Source organism: Eretmochelys imbricata, chromosome 3 (genome assembly GCF_965152235.1).
Source record: "Eretmochelys imbricata isolate rEreImb1 chromosome 3, rEreImb1.hap1, whole genome shotgun sequence".
NCBI classification, from domain to species: Eukaryota; Metazoa; Chordata; order Testudines; family Cheloniidae; genus Eretmochelys; species Eretmochelys imbricata.
Genome location: NC_135574.1, coordinates 133,214,223 through 133,233,049, shown reverse-complemented (window position 1 = coordinate 133,233,049; position 18,827 = coordinate 133,214,223). Strand labels below are relative to the sequence as shown.

The 18,827-nt window shown below is 42.9% G+C and overlaps 1 protein-coding gene across 1 annotated transcript in view; it reads right to left on the bottom strand.

The window, feature by feature from the left end:
* The window catches only part of SLC35F3 (solute carrier family 35 member F3), a 276,349-nt gene extending 257,902 nt beyond the window's left edge, over positions 1-18,447 (bottom strand). The window contains exons 1-2 of the mRNA XM_077811838.1: positions 18,395-18,447; positions 17,564-17,793 (exon numbers count right to left, since the gene is read on the bottom strand). Coding sequence (XP_077667964.1) covers positions 17,564-17,793; positions 18,395-18,447 — 283 coding nt within the window. The remainder of the gene's footprint in view (positions 1-17,563; positions 17,794-18,394) is intronic.
* Positions 18,448-18,827: the final 380 nt, after the last annotated feature.

Sequence of the window (18,827 nt, the reverse complement as noted above, 5' to 3'; positions counted from 1 at the left end):
CAGCCTAACTTCGATCTCTGGAAAAATACTGGAACAAATTATTAAACAATCAATTTGTAAGCACATAGCGAATAATAGGGCGATAAGGAATAGGGCAACATGGCTTTGTCAAGAACGAGTCATTTCAAACTGAGCTAATTTCCCTCTTTGACAGTGTTAATGGCCTAGTGGATGGGGGAAAGCAGTAGACATGATATATCTTGATTTTAGTAAGTCTTCTGACACAGTCCAATATGATATTTTCATAAGCCAACTAGGGAAATGTCATTTAGATGAAATTACTGTAAACTGGGGGCACAACTGATTGAAAGACCATACTCAAAGAGTAGTTATTAACAGTTCACTTCTAACAGGGAGGACGTATAGCTAGTGAGGGGGCTGTCGTGGGTCTGCTACTTTTCAACATTTTCATTAGTGACTTGGATAATGGAGTAGAGAATATGCTTATAAAATTGCAGATGACACCAAGATGGGAGCGGTTACAAGCATTTTGGAAGACAGGATTAGAATTCAAAATGACCTTGACAAATTGGAGAAATAGTCTGGTCTGAAATAGTACAAAGTACTACACTTAGGAAGGAAAAATCAAAACGTACAAATATAAAACATTGAATAACTGGATCGTCTGTAGTACCGCTGAAAAGGACATGGGTATTATAGCAAATCACAAATTAAATATAACCCAACAACATGAATGCAGTTGTGAGAAAGGCTAATAACCTGGGTGTATTAACAGCACTTTTGTAAGAAAAGACATGGAAGGTAAATGTCCTGCTCCACTCAGCACTGGTGAGATCTCAGCTGTTCAGTTCTGAATGTCACTCTTTGTCCACATTTGTCTTAAACTGGACAGAGTCCAGAGGAGAGCAACAAAAATGATAGAAGGTTCAAAAATCCTGACCTGTGAGGAAAGATTTAAAAAAACTTGGCATGTTTAGTTTTGAGAAAAGAAGACTGAAGGGGACCTGACAATCGTCAAATATGTTAAGGGCTATTATGAGGAGAACACTGATTAATTGTTCTCCATGTCCACTGAACATAGGACATGAAGTAATGGGCTTAATCTGCTGCAAGAGAGATTTAGGTTAGATATTATGAAAAACTTTGTAACTATAAAGATTGTTAAATTCTGGAATAGGCTTCCAAGGGAGATTGTGGAATCCCCCTCACTGGAGGTTTTTAAGAACATGTTGGACAAACACCAGACAGAGATAGTCTAGGTATATTTAATCCTCCATCAGTGGATGGACTAGATGAGCTCTTGACTTTCTCCCAGCCCTACACTTCTATGATTTATGTTTTATTCTTAAATGTTAAATGGGCAACTGCATTTACTGCACAATACAGTCTTTTGTTCTGAGTCTGTTTTTGTTTGCATTTTGTAATTTTTCATATTAGTTCTTAGAGCTTATCTAGAACTTTTAATAAATAATAAAAATAAATCAGTGACTTCTAGCTTGTTGCCATTCAGAAACAACCCCTATTTATCATTTTCAACCCTATTCACATTAATTTAAACCTCTTATGCTAATTCACATAAGACACAAATCCCCCATTTCTTCCTGTGCTTTTGGAGTAGCCTTTTGGGGATCAGCTAGGCCTCCTCATTGTGTTTTCTCAAAAAAGCTCCACAACTTGCTCTGTATTCTGTCCTGTAGGCCGTCAGTGTCTAGTAAGACACTGATCCTTCTCAGACACCTTCTCTCATCTGTCTGATTTTTAACCATTTGTTTCCAGACTGGCACTATGCAAATTATTTTTTGTATTCAACTGAGTTTTTTTCATTCTAAATAATACATGTTAAGCTTATGTGATGGACACTATCTTGGCTGACTCTGGGTACTGAGCCAGGGACCTCCAGAGCTAAAAGCATGAGTTTCTATAGCTTGAACTAAGAAGCCAGATTCTGTAGCTGGTCCTCGTAACAAACTCAAATCATCTGTAGATCACACGCAGAAGGGGACACGGGTTACACTGATTGTTCACGCAGTCCTGAAAGGCTTGGTTCAGTAGGCAATCCCATACCGTTGCACTGGGATGGACTAGAATAAATGATCTGCAAGAGCTATGCTTCCCTATTCTTTCCTTGATCCCTTTTTAAAAGTGATATACCTACAGGCTAAAGAGAAATGAAGGTTTCCTCTCCTGGTTTTTCTATGCTTTGCAACAGAGAATGATGTAAGGATTTTCTACTTTACCCTCTGCAGCTTTATGGTCAGGATTTGCTGTCTTGGAAGAGAGGGGATGTAACACCCACTTCACCTGTCATTGGGTGCTGCTGGCTGTTTATTCCCACCCCTCTGTGCTGCTTCTGCTGGCTTTATGTTCTCTACCCTGTATGGAGACACACAGTTCCTCTTCCTGTGTATTGCCTTCTATTATTATAACTGCACAGTGCAGCTGGCTGCCAAGGGAGAGAGGGTACCACAGTGATAGATACAAAACCCGAATAGAAGAATGAAAAAAATGTATTGGCAGCTGAGAGATGAAGGGCAAAGGAGTGTTAATCAAAGGAGAGGAAAGAGAAGGAGAGACTGGTGCAGAAGAATGAGAAAGAGAACTAGGAACCAAACACAGGTCCAAACCAAGAAGCTGATACAGTACCTAAAAGAGAAAAGTGAATGCTATCAAAGATCCTAACACCATAGCTGAAGGACACACTCCATCAGCAAGAAAATTAAAACAAACAGGGTAGGAAAATCCTACTGTCCAATCACCTGGGACAACCTGAAAACTAGGTGAGGAAAGTGAAACTTAATTAGTTCCAGACTGCCAGACTGCTGCTGATTTGCACTTAGTGTCTGAAGCACTGACTGATGGGTATATTTCATCCAAGTACAGTATAAAAATGAAAACTGGCGTCCTGACTCAGTTTGCTCACACTTGCCAGCAAACTGCAAAGACGATTTATTCAACCCATCACCAAATCCTTCCTTTGGCCCTAGTCCACTTTCAGAAGACTGCAGAGGGTTAATTCAGTAATATTTACAGAGCAACTGTGGTGGAAGCCCAAGTTTCATTTTCGCCTCAGGTTGGATGTGCCAGTCAGTCAAGGTATCCAGGAGCTTTCAGTGCTTGTCAGATCAGGCAAGAGACTTGTCCTTAGGGAAGGAAAGTGACACACAAAAAATAAAAAAAACTTAGAGGACTTCCATCTGTTCTGAGCTTGTGTTTTCAGACGGTGAGAAGCGGTGACAGCATTCAGCTCCAACCCCTGCTGCTCAGGTCAACTCATCATCTCACCTTGTTATTGCCCTTCATCACATACCCTTCTGCTGCTCTTCAGCTCCCAGATGGAAATGAGCAGCCTAAGATCTGAGCAGGAGGGTCGGATAGAAAGCAATATCATAGCTTTGTACCAGCCCAGTTTACTCCCTGCCACATTCCCCAGTAGTTGGGCATTAGGAGTTCTTTCTCTCACTAAGATGGCATAATCATTTTCACTGTCCTGTAGGATCACTTGAATGAAAGGGGTGGCTAATATTTGTCTGTTTTATGATGACAGTTCCATGACTGATGGCGACACGAAACAAATTAAAAATAAAGAAAAATAAAACCTGTCCTGCTTATTTTGGTCATAGAAAGAATAGAGAACCATATTTTCTTGGACAATTATATTTGAGATCTAGGTTATCCTACTGACCATAAATAATTTTTTCGTAACCTTCTTCCCTTAGGCATAAGAAAACTCAAAGCCTCCCTGTTTCCCTCCAGCTCTAACATTTGGTCCATCATTTGTCTTATTTGGCCTTCTATAGACTATTCATTATGGGCCTGAATCTGTTAACCTTGCTTAGGTTGAGTAGTACTTTCCCTCACAAGAAATCCCATTAAAATCAATAACAGCACAAACAATGCACTTAGTTTGAAATGTGTTTTATCCTTAAGGAAAGGCACTTCTGACAAGGAAAGTATCAAACAGTGAATTAAAATCCTGCTGCAATGTTTAATTCAGAGCACAAAAATGATAACCAATCAAAATGGACATTTGGTTGATTTGAGAAAAATAAACCAAACACAACTTTTTAACCTCAAAATTAGTAATAACTTGCATAAGATAAATAGCAAAAAAAACTCAGAAACAACCACAAAACTATAAATACATTTTCTTTAGACACAAACTAATTTGGCTGTTTAACCCAGGTGCTATGTTTTGGATTATATTATGATTCTGGAAAAGAAACAAGACTGCCCTGATGGAAAAAGTAAATAGAAACTTTAATGAAAGCACAAATAAAAGCAACAAATGTTAGGTCATTTTAGCTATGCAGTTTTCCGTAACTACCCAGGGAATCCATGTATTTATGAAACTGAATGGAAACACTTCTGTTTGCATAGAAAAATATTGTTTCTTCATATACAAATGAACTGTCAGTGGACTGTATAATAGTGATACTTAGTAATAATTGTCTAGATATAGATAACTATTATGCCAAATTTAATTGCATTGTGAGTTAGTTGAGAATATTATTTTTGAATCTTCAGCAAAAATGTCATATTAATACTTGTTAAAGGGAGACTATGTCAGGACAATAAATATAATAGACGCTTCAAAGATACAAACTTACACATTTGAATAACTTTATGCACACCAACAGTCTATGACTAAAGTTGCTAACATGCATTTTTGTGCGATTAAGACCTATGTGCTGAAAATATTCTTTTAAATATCGAAATATTTCCTTTGAACTCTGTATTCTAAACTCCTCAGCGGCATAGCTCCAGAGAACAAAATGAAGTTAAATCAAGGATAAATTTAGTCAAACTCCTTTAAAACAAAAAGCAGACATATCATGCACTAGGGAAATATCACCTAGGATTCACAGCCTGGAGAATTCACAGGTATTACTTTGGCCACTGAACAGTATCCCCATTGTTTCATGACTACAACAGAAACATAATGAAAGTGATAAAAGAAGTGGGAAATGAAAACAATATAAAGTTTAAACTGTGCTCACTAGTTAATCCCAAGAATTTATGAATACAAAGGTGTAGGAAAAATTATTTAAATCAATGCAGGTAAAAAGAAAGTCCTAATTAAGGTTCTAAATTTCTCCCATAAAGAAGTTACCGATTAAAATCTTTCTAATGAGATGGTAGAATTATTAGGTCTATAAAAAAAGCAGAAAAAAAAAGACAAAAGTTCCAGTGTTGGATATTGTCAGAGAAATACCCTAGATCCCAATTAAATTCAATCCTATGTAGTTCTTTTTTTTTTCCCTCTTAAATTTGGCTGCCAGTGGAGTCTTACAGTGAAATCTATTGAGAATAGCTGGTTGGCAGCACAACTGGTTCAACCTTGCACTGTTTAAAAAAGACAGATGTGAAGTGAAAGAAGCTATCACAGAATCCAGTGTCATTTCGTACCTCCCAGTTACTACACAGTGTATAGCAATTCAGTTGGAGGAGCTACTGTGTCCTGTCCTGGGGAGATACATAAGGCTTAACAATGCCTCCTATATCCATTCAAGGTCTGGGATAAGTTCCTCAGGCTAAATTCCTCCTATTGTGCTATGCTTCCCAGCCCTTTTTGATTTATACCAGGGGTGGCCAAACTTACTGACCCTCCGAGCCACATATGATAATCTTCAGAAGTTCAAAAGCTGGGGCACACCAGCTGAAGCGGGCTTCTGCCGGGGGTGGGATGGTGGAACTGGGGGCTTCTGCCCTGCTCCAGCTGAAGCCCGTAGCTCACCACCCCGCCACAGGGCAGAAGCCCCAAGCTTCCCCCGCATCTGGTAGATGGAGTGTGTATGGGGTTTCCGTGAGCAGCACTTTAACTATAAAAGAGCCGCATGTGGCTCGCGAGCCACAGTTTGGTCACCCCTGCTTTATGCCAACCTCACACTCACATAATTCCCACAGAAGTCAGTATGTGCACGGTTTGATGTAAAGGCAAAATTCTGGCTATTAATAATGTAAGTGATTTTGGTTAATGCCATACAGCCAAGTATCATCCTCTTCCCCGAAAACTAAACATGGCGCCAACTCTCTCCTGCCCCAAGACCCATTCAGAGAAGATGGGGGTGGGGCCAGTCAGGGAGTCAGTGATAGCTCCCTGGCTCTCAAGCTGCTTCAGCCCAGCATGAGTTGAAGTGGTCACTAGGCTCCCATAACTTACATCAGATAGTTACGGTCCCTGAGGGACCACAGGCCCGTTAAGGATTGCAGAGCACAAGTACACAATGTTCCATTCCTCTGCACCAGGGAGCTGGCTACCCTAGTTTACGTCAGCTGAGCACAACTAGGGGAATTCTCAAATGACCAGCTGGGATCAGATTCTTGCCACTTTGCACTACCTGAGGGGCACAAAGCCACCCGGAACAGGGGGGCAAGAATCTGGCCTTATAATAGTACCTGGTGTTTATGAAGACAGTAAAAAGCTCCAGCTGAAACCAAACATAGTACAAGCAGGCAGTGTACATTATTCTCTCCAGAATGCTGCCAACTCACCATACTCCTGACACACAACATCTACTCCATTCTTGGGCATGTGTGAAGGTTTGTGAATGCTTCCCTAGCAAACTGTGTGGTGGTCAGTAATCCATTAAGGACTATGATTAGACTAGAAAACTCATTTTCATGTTGGACCTAAATACATTGGAGGCTCAATCCTAATATTTGTTCAAGAAAAACTCCCATCAACTTCAGTGAGAATTTCACCTGAGTAAAGACTGCAATATTATGACTTTCAAATAAAATCTGAAAGGTCAGAGGTCAATGCATTAATCTGAAGCCAACTAGTCTTCACTAGACAGACTTTAAACTTGACTTAGACATTTCTCTAAGACATCCTTTGTATTATTTATACTTTTTTGTGGTAGACAGATTTAAGAAAACCAAAATCCAACAAGTTACATAAAATCATATTTAAACTTTGTCTTTCCTTTACTGCCATTTTGAATTTCTTCCAGAACATTTTAATGCTCCCCCACCACCCACCATCATCATCTGTGTTTCGATCTGCAAAGAATTCCATCTTTTATACCATCCTACCCCACAACAGACTGTGAAAAGATCAAGCCTGTTTATCATTAACCTCTTTAATATTCAATGCTTTGGTTCACCTATTAATGTAGCTTGTTTCCTCCATTTAAAATGCAATGCTATATACACTTGAGGAGGTACTATGTTTTGATCAATGTATTTTTCAATGTATTATTGATTGTTATCTTGGATGTGTCAATTAGTAGATTTCATTCTTGGTCTCAGAAGAGAGAGAGAGAATTAGTGAAAGAGAGAGACTGTGTATGTACATATGAGTATACATATTTCCCCCCACACACTTATATGCAGAGTCCAGTATATGTAGCTTCCTGGGGACAAGGAAGGAGAAATATTCCTCTTTTCCTTTGTTATAGATGCTCCTAACCCATCTCAGGACAAAATATGTAGTAGTAATTAAATAGGAAGTGCAGGATAATTAAAATTGCACATCTGTTAAAGGTAGTAAATTATTCCATATTTTAAATAGAGTTCTTCAATAGGGTTCAGGATCTTTTAAAAAAAATGTATGGGTAAGTATAATTGGATGCAGTTGCCTTAGGAACAGGTGTTCAGTGCATAGCACTTAGAATGAGTGTGCATAGCAGGCAAATTCAAAGACCTAAACCTGGAGGGTGAAATCCTGGTTCTACTGAAGTTAAGCCCAAAACTCCCATGGATTTTAGGGGAGCCAGGATTTCACCCGAAGACTTTTCCACTCCTATATTTATTTGCAATATTGTCCTTTGTATGAGGGTGTGATAGAAAGGAATATTTTAACAACTTTTTGAGGCAGAAATGCTCTATTAAAGGAATGAAGGGGGCAAAGGGGGCTTCCATTTTCCTTGTGCAATAATTTCATCAAGAGAGGAAAAGCGCTTAGCGAGTCATAAAACACTGACTTTACATTGTTTAGAGATTGCATTTCTTCTGCATTTCTCTTATACAGAGAAAGCATATTACATTTTCTTGTAAAGTGTTAAATGACGATGTAAAAGAATCTGAAATGCAGAAAAGAGGAACACTGTCTGGTACACAAGACTAATGATTAAGTAATAGCAATATCAAAGCTTCCTCTAGAAAATATTATGTAAAATCCTCTCCACATCCAGAGATTTCCAGGAGTAAGTACAAAATCCCTACATTATTTGCTGGAATTATTTCCACTGAAATTTAATTTCTGGTACACATACCACAGAAGGTTAAGAAGTGTTGCCGCCATACAAAATTCAAAACCTAATTCTGTTATAAGCAGTTTTTTTGTAGAAAATACACATTATTTCATGTTACCATGCTTTATTCCCCATTTTTATTTCTATTTAGAGAAGTATTGGTGCCAAGAAGTTCAGTAATCACCAGAATGTACACCCTTCCCAATGTGGCAAATAAGTTAGTATACATTTAGAATAACATAGTTGAACTATGTTTCTACAAATTGCAGAAAATGTAGAACTAAAGTAATTGCCGATATTAAAAAGTACATTCCTAAATACATTGTAATATTTGAAACAATATTTATTTTATTCTGTGCTCCTGCATCAGCAACAGGAAGATGATGATGATTTCAAAAGAACTAATGTAATCATTGACTGACTTTTCTGACTAATTAGTTTGTTAAGCACCTAAGGCTTGGATTCCACATTTCTTCCCCATGCAATCTGAATTTAGAAGAGCTGCAACTCAAGTTTTAGCCTCCTGTGACATCACCATTCAGGCCTTCCAAACATATGCAAAGACCTCCAACAAAACAGAATTTAGGATGAGATTCTGTGGTGTGCCTCCGAGAGATGTACACGAAACTTGCAGCCAGCAGCATGGGATGGGGGTGGCAGCTAAAGTAGTTTCAAATCACCTTTGTGCTCTCTCGATTCTGGGCTGTTCTACAGTCACCAGCATAAAGAGAGAGCCCTCAGAACCTGCTCAAGTTACAGCAGCTTGCCCAGTCTCTCTTATGGGCCACAGTTCTGCCCAGAATTTCCACATACATAAACAGCACACTACAGAAGATATTAAATTTAATTAAAGCTGCATGAAGAAATCTGTAAAGCAATTGATTTGTTTGTTAAAAATCAATGACCATTCTGTAGTCCTTTTCTTTCCTTGAAAATGAAAGATGCAAGATAAAAATGTCTATTCAGAGTCTACTCAAAAATGGTAGTCAGCCAAAACTAAACAGTAATTATAATGTTGCTATGACAGCAAATAACTGAAATAATTTCTTAATTTTTGATTAACAGGGATCAGTATCCTAATAGAGAACACCATCTCTGTATTGTTCTTTGTGTTATTCCATCTCGTTCCTTATGCACCCTAAAATCTTGCTTGCTTTTTGGACAGCAGATGCACTTTTTTTAAGCAGAAGTCTTCATTGAGCAGTCCACAGTGACATTCAGGTCCCTTTCCTTGGTTGATATGGTTATTGTTAGCACAGAACTTTGTGAGATGTATCAATAATTTAAATGTCCCCCCTCCCCAATGTGCATTGCTTCACCTTTATAACATTAACTTTAATTTGCCATGATTTTGTCTCTTCATCTAGCTTGATTAGGTCAATTTTCATGATGGCAAAAGCCCGTCTCTTTTTTGATTCATGACAATACTTTGCCTCTAACTTCATGTTTCCTTAGTCTCTTTAGTAGCCTCTTGTGAGGGACCCTGTCAAAGGACTTCTGAAAGTCTAATAAATTAGCCCTGGTCTACACTAGGAGTTGAGGTTGAATTTAGCAGCGTTAAATCGATTTAACCCTGCACCCGTCCACACGATGAAGCCCTTTTTTTCGACTTAAAGGGCTCTTAAAATCGATTTCCTTACTCCATCCCCGACAAGGGGATTAGCACTGAAATCGGCCTTGCTGGGTCGAATTTGGGGTACTGTGGATGCAATTAGACAGTATTGGCCTCTGGGAGCTATCCCAGAGTGCTCCACTGTGACCGCTCTGGACAGCACTCTCAACTCAGATGCACTGGGCAGGTAGACAGGAAAAGGCCTGCGAACTTTTGAATTTCAATTTCCTGTTTGGCCTGCATGGCAAGCTGCAGGTGAGTGCAGAGCTCATCAGCAGAGTGACCATGATGGAGTCCCAGAATCGCAAAAGAGCTCCAGCATGGACTTAATGGGAGGTACGGGATCTGATCGCTCTATGGGGAGAGGAATCCGTGCTATCAGAACTCTGTTCCAGTTTTTGAAATGCCAAAACATTTGTCAAAATCTCCCAGGGCATGAAGGACAGAGGCCATAACAGGGACCCGAAGCAGTGCCGCGTGAAACTTAAGGAGCTGAGGCAAGCCTACCAGAAAACCAGAGAGGCAAACAGCCGCTCCAGGTCAGAGCCCCACACATGCTGCTTCTATGATGAGCTGCATGCCATTTTAGGGGGTTCAGCCACCACTACCCCAGCCATGTTGTTTGACTCCTTCAATGGAGATGGAGGCAACATGGAAACAGGTTTTGGGGACGAGGAAGACGAGGAAGACGATGATGATGAGGTTGTAGATAGCTCACAGCAAGCAAGTGGAGAAACCGGTTTTCCTGACAGCCAGGAACTGTTTCTCACCCTGGACCTGGAGCCAATACCCCCCGAACCCACCCAAGGCTGCCTCCCGGACCCGCCAGGTGGAGAAGGGACCTCTGGTGAGTGTACCTTTTAATGGTACATGGTTTAAAAGCAAGCATGTTTAATGATTAATTTGCCCTGGCATTTGCGGCTCTCCTGGATGTACTCCCAAAGCCTTTGCAAAAGCTTTCTAGGGAGGGCAGCCTTATTCCGTCCACCATGGTAGAACACTTTACCACTCCAGGCCAGTAGCACATACTCGGGAATCATTGTAGAACAAAGCATTGCAGTGTATGTTTGCTGGCATTCAAACAACATCCATTCTTTATCTCTCTGTGTTATCCTCAGGAGAGTGATATCATTCATGGTCACCTGGTTGAAATAGGGTGTTTTTCTTCAGGGGACATTCAGAGGTGCCCGTTCCTGCTGGGCTGTTTGCCTGTGGCTGAACAGAAATGTTCCCCGCTGTTAGCCACGGGGAGAGTGGAGGGGTGAGGGGCTAGCCACGTGGTGGGGGGAGGCAAAATGCAACCTTGGAACGAAAGCACATGTGCTATGTATGTAATGTTAACAGCAAGGTTTACCGTGAAAGAGCGTACCCATTGTTCTACAAAATGTGTCTTTTTAAATACCACTGTCCCTTTTTTTTCCTCCACCAGCTGCATGTGTTTCAAGGATCACAGGATCTTCTCCTTCCCAGAGGCTAGTGAATATTAGAAGGCGAAAAAAATGCACTCGTGATGAAATGTTCTCTGAGATCATGCTGTCCTCCCACACTGACAGAGCACAGATGAATGTGCTGAGGCAGACAATGTCAGAGTGCAGGAAAGCACAAAATGACCGGGAGGAGAGGTGGCGGGCTGAGGAGAGTAAGTGGCGGGCTAAAGCTGAAAGGTGAAGCTGAAAGGTGGCGGCAGCATGATGAAAGGAGGCAGGATTCAATGCAGTGGCTGCTGGAGGATCAAACTAATACGCTCCAGTATATGGTTGAGCTGCAGGAAAGGCAGCTGGAGCACAGACCGCCGCTACATCCCCTGTGTAACCAACCGCCCTCCTCCCCAAGTTCCATAGCCTCCTCACCCAGATGCCCAAGAATGCGGTGGGCGGGGCCTCTGGCCATGCAGCCACTCCATCCCAGAGGATTGCCCAAGCAACAGAAGGCTGACATTCAATAAGTTTTAAAGTGCTGTGTGGCCTTGTCCTTCCCTCCTCCACCACCCCTCCCAGTGCTTCTCTTCTCCACTACCCCTCCCACGCTACCTTGGCAGTTATCCCCCTATTTGTGTGATGAATTAATAAAGAATGCATGAATGTGAAGCAACAATGACTTTATTGCTTCTGCAAGCGAAGGGAGGAGGGGAGGGTGGTTAGCTTACAGAGAAGTAGAGTGAACCAAGGGGCGGGGGGTTTCATCAAGGAGAAACAAACAGAACTTTCACACCGTAGCCCGGCCAGTCATGAAACTGGTTTTCAAAGCTTCTCTGATGTGCACCGCGCCCTCCTGTCCTCTTGTAACTGCCCTGGTGTCTAGCTGCGCATAACCAGCAGCCAGGCGATTTGCCTCAACCTCCCACCCCACCATAAACGTCTCCCCCTTACTCTCACAGATATTCTGGAGCGCACAGCAAGCAGTAAAAACAGTGGGAATACTGGTTTTGCTGAGGTCTAACTGAGTCAGTATACTGCGCCAGCGCGCTTTTAAACGTCCAAATGCACATTCTACCACCATTCTGCACTTGCTCAGCCTGTAATTGAAACAGCTCCTGACTACTGTCCAGGCTGCCTGTGTACAGCTTCATGAGCCATGGCATTAAGGGGTAGGCTGGGTCCCCAAGGATAACTATAGGCATTTCAACATCCCCAATGGTTATTTTCTACTCTGGGAATAAAGTCCCTTTCTGCAGCTTTTGAAACAGACCAGAGTTCCTGAAGATGTGAGCGTCATGTACCTTTCCCTGCCATCCCACGTTGATGTTGGTGAAATGTCCCTTGTGATCCACCAGTGCTTGCAGCACTATTGAAAAATACCCCTTGCAGTTTATGTACTCGCCGGCTTGGTGCTCCGGTGCCAAGACAGGGATATGGGTTCCATCTATCACCCCGCCACAGTTAGGGAATCCCATTGCAGCAAAGCCATCCACTATGACCTGCACATTTCCCAGGGTCACTACCCTTGATTTCAGCAGCTCTTTGATTGCGTTGGCTACTTGCATCCCAGCAGCCCCCACAGTAGATTTGCCCACTCCAAATTTCAGAGTAACAGCCACGTTAGTCTGTATTCGCAAAAAGAAAAGGAGTACTTGTGGCACCTTAGAGACTAACCAATTTATTTGAGCATAAGCTTTCATGAGCTACAGCTCACTTCATTGGATGCCACAAGTACTCCTTTTCTTTCCACTCCAAATTGATTCCCAACTGACCGGTAGCTGTCTGGCATTGCAAGCTTCCACAGGGCTATTGCCACTCGCTTCTCAACTGTGAGGGCTGCTCTCATCTGGATATTCATGCGCTTCAGGGCAGAGGAAAGCAAGTCACAAAGTTCCATGAAAGTGCCTTTACGCATGCAAAAGTTTCGCAGCCACTGGGAATCGTCCCAGACCTGCAACACTATGGGGTCCCACCAGTCTGTGCTTGTTTCCCGGGCCCAGAATCGGCGTTCCACAGCATGAACCTGCCCCATTAGCACCATGATGCTTGCACTGCCAGGGCCCGTGCTTTGAGAGAAGTCTGTGTCCATGTCCTCATCACTCTCATGACGTCGCCTACTCGCCCGGTTTTGCATTGCCAGGTTCTGGTGCTGCATATACTGCTGGATAATGCGTGTGGTGTTTAATGTGCTCCTAATTGCCAAAGTGATCTGAGCGGGCTCCATGCTTGCCGAAGTATGGCATCTGCACAGAAAAAAGGTGCGGAACGATAGTCTGCCGTTGCTCTGACGGAGGGAGGGGCGACTGACGACATGGCTTACAGGGTTGGCTTACGGGGAATTAAAATCAAGAAAGGGGGTAGCTTTACATCAAAGAGAAACAAAAACAACTGTCACACAGAATGGCCCCCTCAAGGATTGAACTCAAAACCCTGGGTTTAGCAGGCCAATGCTCAACCCACTAAGCTATCCCTCCCTCCGGTATTTCAGGCAGGACTTCATGGAGGGAGGGATGGAGGGGGGAGCAAATGAATGCAAAACAAATCTGGTCTATTTCTTGTTTTGATCCACTCCATCTATCTTTTACATCTTTGGCTGGCAGCAGACGGTGCAGAAGGCCTGCAAGCCATCCACATCTCCTGCCTGCTCGGCAGAAGATGGTGCAATAGGGCTGCTAGCCATCCGCATCTCCTGCCTGCTCACCATAAGATGGTACAATAGGACTGCCTGCAGGACTAAAGAGAATGACCTGGTCGAGTCACTCCTAATTTAGTCCCTGCACCTATATCTGCCCAGACGCTCCTGACCGACCTTACCGAGGCGGCCAGGAGCACCTCAGACATGATGAAGATGGTTTCAGGCCTATTGTACCGTCTGCTGCCACAAGGCAATGGGTTGCTCCTGCTGTGTAGCAATGCAGTACCACGTCTGCCAGCACCCAGGAGACATACGGTGACAATGAGCTGAGCGGGCTCCATGCTTTCCATGGTATGGCATCTGCACAGGTAACTCAGGAAAAAAAGTCACGAAACAATTGTCTGCCGTTGCTTTCACAGAGGGAGGGAGGGAGGGGAGGGCCTGATGACATGTACCCAGAACCACCCGCAACAATGTTTTTTGCCCCATCAGGCATTGGGATCTCAACCCAAAATTCCAGTGGGCAGCGGAGACTGCGGGAACTGTGGGATAGCTACCCACAGTGCAACACTCCGGAAGTCGACGCTAGCCTCGGTACTGTGGAAGCACTACGCCGAGTTAATGCACTTAATGCATTTAGAGCATTTTGTGTGGGGACACAAATATAAATATAAAACAATTTCTAAAAAAACAATTTCTATATATTCGACCTAATTTCGTAGTGTAGACATACCCTTAGATAAACTATATGAGTCTAAATAATAACATGAGGAATTGCTTACTATTAAAAGCAACAGGTGCACAATCTGGTCCTAGATGCTAGACTTTCAGTAACAAAAATGTCATTGGTTGTGGAGGTGGCTTAAAAGGGGCTGCAGGGAAATGAAATCTGCTTTATATATTCACAAGCTAAGAACTCGATCATCAACTAGTTTCCTACAGAGCACCCACACTCAATTCATTATCTTCATTATTATTTATATGGTGCAAACAGTATCTAGACTTTTTACAGACATATATAATAAGAAGACAGGATTCCTACCCAAAGAGTTTACAATTTAATTTTAATGTAAATTATTTTTGTTCACAGTATGTAGTCCAGGGGTTTTCAAACTGGGGGTTGGGACCACTCAGGCGGTCGCGAGGTTATTACATGGGGGGTTGCGAGCTGTCAGCCTCCACCCAAACCCCCGCTTTGCTTCCAGCATTTATAATGGTGTTAAATATATAAAAAAGTGTTTTTAATTTATAAAGGGGGGGTCGCAGTCAGATGCTTGCTATGTGAAAGGGGTCACCAATACAAAAGTTTGAAAACCACTGACCTAGTCTGATTAAACCTGGCCACTTAAAATGTAAAAGGCTCCTTATCTCATGACCACTTCCATGAGCCAAAATAAAGGAGTTTTTAAAAATGTTTTCCGAGTGTTGATATAAAACCAGCCTTCTAGTTTTGCTGATTTATCTAACTTACATGCATTCGGCCACATCCCCTGCTGATGTAAATTAAAGTAGCTTCCTTGGAGTCATGCCAAGTAACACTCGCTAGAGATGTAAATAATCTTTTCTACATTTCTATCAACAGACTTATAAAATATGGTTGTTATCTTTTTAGTTTGTGAAATGGGTTCACATCATAGGTAAAATTATTCTGATGTAGATTTTTTTTTAAAATCCTCAGAAAAGTTGTATATTTATTTTCCACCATTATAATTCTAAGGTGTCATTTGTTATTTTTTTAAATTGCTATGGAGAACACACCTTTGAAGGCCAAGTTTTGGCTCACAATTAACTTTTACGGTGGAGTTATAAATGTCAACAATAGATTATAACTGAGCAGCTGAAAATGACTTTTACTATTTTAGAAGGATCATCCGCAGTAACTCACCATGAATTCAATTGGACTATTAGTCATGGTGTCAGACAGGAACATAAATATCCAACTCAGAAGTTGGCACCCATACATGGTCTGATCACAGGATCCAATAACTTTGCATAGATGAATGGTCCCAATGAAGTCTATGGGACTACTCTTGAAGAAAGGTACAACTCCCTGTGAGTAAGGGCAGCAAAATCAGACTCTTAGAATAGTAATAACAATAGAAAAATACTATAAACTGGTTTTACACAAAAACTATTATGACCTTATCTGCTAATTCATATTCTAACATCCTGCAATAGTGTTTTAATGAGTTGCTGATGGCTCATGAAAAACAGAAAAATAAAGTATAACATATTTTTTGTATCTTTCCCCTTTATTATTAAGTGCATTGGCAATCAGATAATCCAAGGGTGAATGCATTAGAAATGCATACAATGAACAAAGACTTCTTTTGTCAAAACCAGTTTTCCACCAAAATCATGATCCTCTAGTAGAATAATATTTTTACAACAGAAAACTGTGATGTTCTGAACAGTATTGACTTCCACACAAAAGCAAATGAATTCTTAAAAACTGTTACTACATGCAGTCATCTTTGGTAATGATGAACAATGGAAGACCAATGTTACACAAGTTATACAACTATATGTTATAGAAGTATGAATATTTCCACCATGTTTATTAAAGCTTTTCAAGATATCATCACAGCGTATGAAGAGAAACCCAGCTTTACATCCCTATACACTATGATAAGTTTCTCACCAAAGTTTATGAACATGCAGACAGGAAGCTGTGTTGGAAAGGGTAAATATATTTTAATTCAGGGAAAAGTTTAATTCCTGCGAAAACACAATGATCCTTCAAGATAGTAGGGAGAGGATATTGAATAATATATTACTTTCAAAAACTAGAACAGGTTTAAAAAGCTCCAGTGCACCCAAGCAATTGTCACAAATAAGCTGATCATTATACTTCACTCATGGCATCAGCAACACAGAGAGCAATATTTTTAATACTGAATTTAATATGATTCACACCAAATCACTCAGAGCATGATTTTACGCAAAAAATTAATACTATATGTGCTAAATCCCTTAGCCGAGAATGAAAGCATTTCTTTAAATCTTTCAACTTAGACATTTTAATAAAGTGATAAAATATCATTTTCAGTATAAAAGATGCAAACTTTAACCTACATATAAAGTAATGATTTACTTAACGATGTTATGCCACAGCAACCGTTTGTAATGTTCACATTTGTCTTGAGTTCCAGCACTAAACTGAAATCCCTTTGCCCAAAGCTAACATGTTTTCTATAATCACCAGCATTTTTCCTAATAAGGAGAAAGTTCAAATGATTAAATCTCACACTAATCTGTATTGAACTGATCACAATGCCACCACCTAGTGCCACCTCAAACACAGTCAGAGTATGGGCAACTTTTTCTACTGTTCAGCATTGAATTAGCTATCAATCTCATCAGACACAAACGTCAACGGGCAAAGCAGCAATTTATAAAGTAAACATAGTTAAACCTACCAAATAAAGGAAAGAGAATATTTTAGAGGAAACTACAAAACTGACAAAGATGATATGATCCACTTTAGGAAAAAGGAGGGTAGTAAATAAAATTAGGCAGTTAATTTCCATCCCTCCGAACTGCTGGGACATTGAAGTAGCAATGTGAGGGGTTGCCACAGAAAAGGGGAGAGGGGGTTAAATCCAGAGTGCAATGCAAGCCCTGCCCCACACCCTGCAGGCAGCTTGAGAAGAGGCTGCTGCTGCAGCAGACAAAGTTGAGGGGGAAAGGGAGGAGTGTCGCGACCGCTGGTAAGAAGAGAAGGAATAAACAAGGGACTTACTTTTGTAGCTGGCAGCCCAGGGCTGATAGCCATAATACCCGGTAATCCGCAGAATCCTTTCCTCGATGGGAGTGAGCCCCACGGAAGCACTGGGGAGATCTTCCACGGATCGGGACCATTTCAAATCCTCTTTGATCGCCTCATCCACCACCAGGTATTTGAGCTGCCGGAGCTGCGGGCTGATGTCTGACAGCCTCCTGGGGCTGACATCTGGAGATCTCCTCATGCCACTGGAAAGGCAGGAAAGGGACGTGAACACGGCCCGGTAACAGCTGAGGTGCTGGGAGGTGCCGAGCGCTGACCTGGCGAAGGAAGGGACGGGAGCGCCCCTTTCGCCCCCCAATAAGTGTACAGGGGCCAAGAGGGGCTGGGCACTGCCCGGGTCGGGAGAAGGGAAAGCGCCCCTCTGCCAGCCACTCCGACACCCCCCCCCCAGCGCTGCCTATTGAGAAAGGGGCAAAAATGCTGAGCGCGGACCCCACAAACAGCTGATCCCCCCGCAAACCATAGGGCTCCAGCGCAAGTTTAGCATTGTCTAAAGCACCCCAAGAAGAACTCCCTTGCCCAGGTGCGCAGCCTGCGGCGTTTGGCTCCCGGCCTCCCGGGGAGATGGGGGCAGGAGTACCGGGAACTTCGCGTGTTGCCCCCCCTCCCCCACAAGACTGGGACCCCACCCCCATTGGGATTGACCCTCAGATCCCCCCCGGGAACCCGAGCGTTGGATAGCGGGTAGCACAGCTGGGCGCCTCCTGCCGCTGCAGGTACCTGGTCCCCTTCCCGGTGCAACAGAAGGGAGCGCCCTGCCCGCGCCGCCCCGGGGGTGATACTCACATTGTGGTGGTCTTGCCCCTCGCCGTGCCGTTGGGAAACTCTCGGATCCCCATAGGGAAGAGCAGGGGTGGAGTGGGGGCTCCCAGACTTCAAGAAAAGGTGCAGCCGGGGGCTGTCACCGGCCGATCGGACAGAGAAGAAGAAGGGGGCAGGTGCCGGGGCCGCAGGCGCTGCAGAGGGGCTGCCAGGGCTTGCACCGGCAGCTGGAGAAGCAGGGCGCGAAGTGCCCAGATTGCTGCCGCTGCTGCTGAATCTGCCGCCGCCGCAGGTGCGTCTCCCGTCCCCAGCGGAGGCCAGGTGCCGGCTGGCTGCTGCCGCCGCGGAGCGGGTGTTAGGGGATGGAGGGAAGGGCTCCGCGCCCTCCCCCCCGGGCAGGGCAGGGCTTGGCTTTCCCGCGCTCCTCCGGCTGGGGGGGCCCACAGCCCAGTTCCCG